The sequence below is a fragment of the Formica exsecta genome, unplaced genomic scaffold, assembly GCF_003651465.1.
Source record: "Formica exsecta isolate Colony F162 unplaced genomic scaffold, ASM365146v1 scaffold303, whole genome shotgun sequence".
NCBI classification, from domain to species: domain Eukaryota; kingdom Metazoa; phylum Arthropoda; class Insecta; order Hymenoptera; family Formicidae; genus Formica; species Formica exsecta.
Window position 1 is genome coordinate 491,805 of NW_021850289.1, and position 3,452 is coordinate 495,256.

A 3,452-nucleotide genomic window follows, 5' to 3' on the forward strand; every position below is an offset into this window, starting at 1 on the left:
TAATATATATCAATTATTTATAATAACTAATATAATAATATATTATATGCTATATAAAAATATTTTCTAAAAATTATATATACATATACATATGTTTGTATATAATTTATAGAAAAGAAAAAAACAACATTTAGATATAAGAATGATTTTCCATAGTATGATCAAACTAACCACATGTATTTATATCATCGATCGACTTTGATCGATTATATCATATGTGTTTTATTATCATCAACTGTCATAACGCTTGCAATTAATCCAATTCTCCTATGTTTCGCTCTAAATAGCCTATGTAATATTACACAATTCATGAACAGACGCGCAAAATTTTTGTCACCGCGAATTACGTAAAATGTGACTTGTGTTATTTACATTCTTATCATATGCATAAAAAAATATGATCAAAAATAAACTATTTACTTTTACTTTCAAAATTCGTACAATTTATTCAATAAATTGAATTATAAGTTGCTTTTGTAAAATCATATGTCATAAAAAAATTATACATATAATAAAGTACTTATTTATAATATATATATGCAAATGTATTATAGCATAGTATGCCACACAAATAATGTATTATAAAAAATTATGATTGTCACTCATATAAATGACAGTCTGGATATTTTGTAGAAAATGTTACTATGTTATATAATAAATGTTTGTCAAAAAAATATTGCAAGATAATACTTGTTTTCGTTCAATAATACATTCACTTATAATCGCACTCGCAGTGCAGACTTGGATTTTTGTTCTACACATTTGCCACTGGAAAGATTGTTAAAGCAAATATTTTGTTTGTTTATTTTTAATAAATGTTCGGCGCCATTCATCAAGGATTTTCGATAGCACATTACTATTATCCATTGTGAAATAGATGATATATCATAGCTACTGCCCACGAGAAATGCTTCGATCGCGGACCGGGTGCCGGGTGCCGAGGGCCGGGGTCTTGGAATTTTGTTTTTCTCTCAACGAAGGCCGTTTGCGCACGTTTCTACGATTAAATCCGCTTCCTCAGCGTGAGACGTTCAAGCGATATCCCGCTTTATCGGCGGTGTTTATTTCATGAGCGCGCGCTTTGCGTTATATGCCCGTATAATAAGAGTGAAACAAATGTTAGCTAATTACAAAATTGCCAATTGTTTCGGCAAATACGAAGAGATAATATATTGTTTGAAAGTTAATCCAATTAAAACACAAATTTTCGAGTTTTCTCGAAAACGGCGTATAGTAAAAACAGTCTTAGAGAATAGGATGTGATAAATTGTGATAGAAAGCGTGCGCATGCAAATGTTGTTTTTTATTTCTATTTCGTTACCTTGATTTGATTCAAATTATTACGATAATTTGTTTACGATTTATTTTTAATAAATGCTCCATTTTTTATGAATATGCGTAAGAAATGAGATAATGAATCTTTACATACTCGTCACATTAGGAAAAACTATAATGATAACAACATAATCGGGTCAAGGCATGTTTCCATGCATCAATACGTAATTATCGAGTTTTATAAAACAAGTGCGAGATGAATCAGAAATAGAATCATTCGAAAGATTGAAATAAAACCTAGATAAATAGAAACATGATAAAGAGAAAAGATGTATTTTTATATATTTGCATCGAATATATCTTACTGTTAATATTTGAAGATATAAAGATGTAGAAAAAAAGAAATTCCCCATAAATTTCCTCATAACAGAAAGATTAAGACTTTAATGATATTTTTACACTGATAAAAGATACTAACACATTGTCGCGAGTATTAAAATCAGTAATTATTTTACTAAATATTTATTCATGCATTATCCTCCCCCCTCCCCCTCCTGTATATATTTCGTTATTTCGCATCCCTCAGACGCTTTTACAATATTCGTATATGGGTATAAATTGGCATTTTGACAAGAGCACATATGTAACGGAACAATATTGTACGAATGGTCAATTTAGCGATACGCAAGAGAATTTCCACACGCGTTTGTAGTTGGTACAAAAACATATTGCGCAATGAAAGGCAGCCGGAAAACCGAAATAGTAGAGCAAATGAGTTTGGCAAAGAGAGACACACGATCGTCATTATCGTATTCATATTTCTTTTCTTTTAACACTTTTCTACACACGCTTAGCTATACACAAATTAACAAATCCATTTCAATATAACATTGATAAAAAAAATATCAAATCATTCTCCCCCTTTTTTCCGAGTTTTTTCCGAATTGTGATTATACAGTTATAATAGAAACTACGACAGATTCTGCATTAATAATAAAGTATTATCACACAAAATATATCTTCGATAAATAGTTTTATATAAGCCTCACACTAATGTGCATGGTAATGTACGAGGTAAAATGATTACTATTTATCGTAGACATACACGTACACGTATTATCGGATAGAAAAAATGACGCGTTTCATTGAGAATTTAACAAGACCGATACGATGATGCATTCGTCAGGGGATCAGCTCACGTCTCACGTTCGCTCGCGTGAGTTACCTTGCCTGAGTATGCTTTCATAAATCCTGTAGGTAGTCTCGCAATCGGCCTCTCGCAGACTGGCGGAATGCCTGGCGCCGCCGTCCAAACTCTGACTTCTGTTCCTGAAATCTTCTTCCCGTTTCTTGGGACTCTCGTGACACTCGCTTTGCCGTCTGATGTGTCCCAATCTTCTACCGAAATGCCGTATCATCTCATGTATGCTGTGATAATGGTGATGTTGTTTCTCGTGTTCGTTGGTCGGACTAGGTGACGAAGGTGACGCTTTACCGCTGCTCGCTGCCCGATGATGATGTTGCTGGTGATGGTGATATTGATGATGAGAAGGATAATGGCTGTTACCGTGAATCGTGTTGTACAAGAGCTGATGATGATTAGACGAGCCGGAGCCGGAGCCGGAGCCGGAGCCGGAGCCGTAAGATGAGCCGTAGGACGAGGAAGGGTACGAGTACGCGGAACTGACCGAGCCCCGGGATACGTGTCGCTCGTGGAAGTAGAGCTTGCTATCGTGTTTCTGGCTCAACAGCTCCTGTAGAAACCTCGTGTCGTGATTCCGAATGTCCGACGACACGGAGGAGATGGAGCTTCTGGTATCGCTGCCGCTATTGTCGGAGCCGTGATGATGAGACAAAAGATGGCTTATTCCGTGCATTTCATGAGACGGACGTGTCGCAAACAATGACTTTGATATCGTTGAGCGGAAACAACCGCGCAAGTTCCGCAGCGTTCATCGACGTCGCGGAATCTGCGAATAACGATGCCAAGTAATTTCGAAACAAAAATAATCGCCGAGAAACACGGAGAGACAATAATCACTTCCCATTCATCCATCTTTTCCTTGCCGCTATTTCGGCGCAAATAATACGGCGCAATAATTGCATTCTCGCTTTTACACACATGTAAAAGGGTATTTACGAGTCTTCTCCTCCGTACATTAACAAACCTCGGCATT

At 35.9% G+C, this 3,452-nt stretch overlaps 1 protein-coding gene across 2 annotated transcripts in view; it reads right to left on the bottom strand.

Annotated features, from left to right (window-relative positions):
• Positions 1-3,452, bottom strand: part of LOC115237683 (5'-AMP-activated protein kinase subunit gamma-2-like) — a 23,581-nt gene that overhangs the window by 14,647 nt on the left and 5,482 nt on the right. For both annotated transcript variants that reach the window (XM_029810901.1, XM_029810900.1), the window contains exon 2: positions 2,501-3,245. In XM_029810901.1, the coding sequence (XP_029666761.1) occupies positions 2,501-3,152 (652 nt within the window). In that variant the 5' untranslated portion in view covers positions 3,153-3,245. The remainder of the gene's footprint in view (positions 1-2,500; positions 3,246-3,452) is intronic.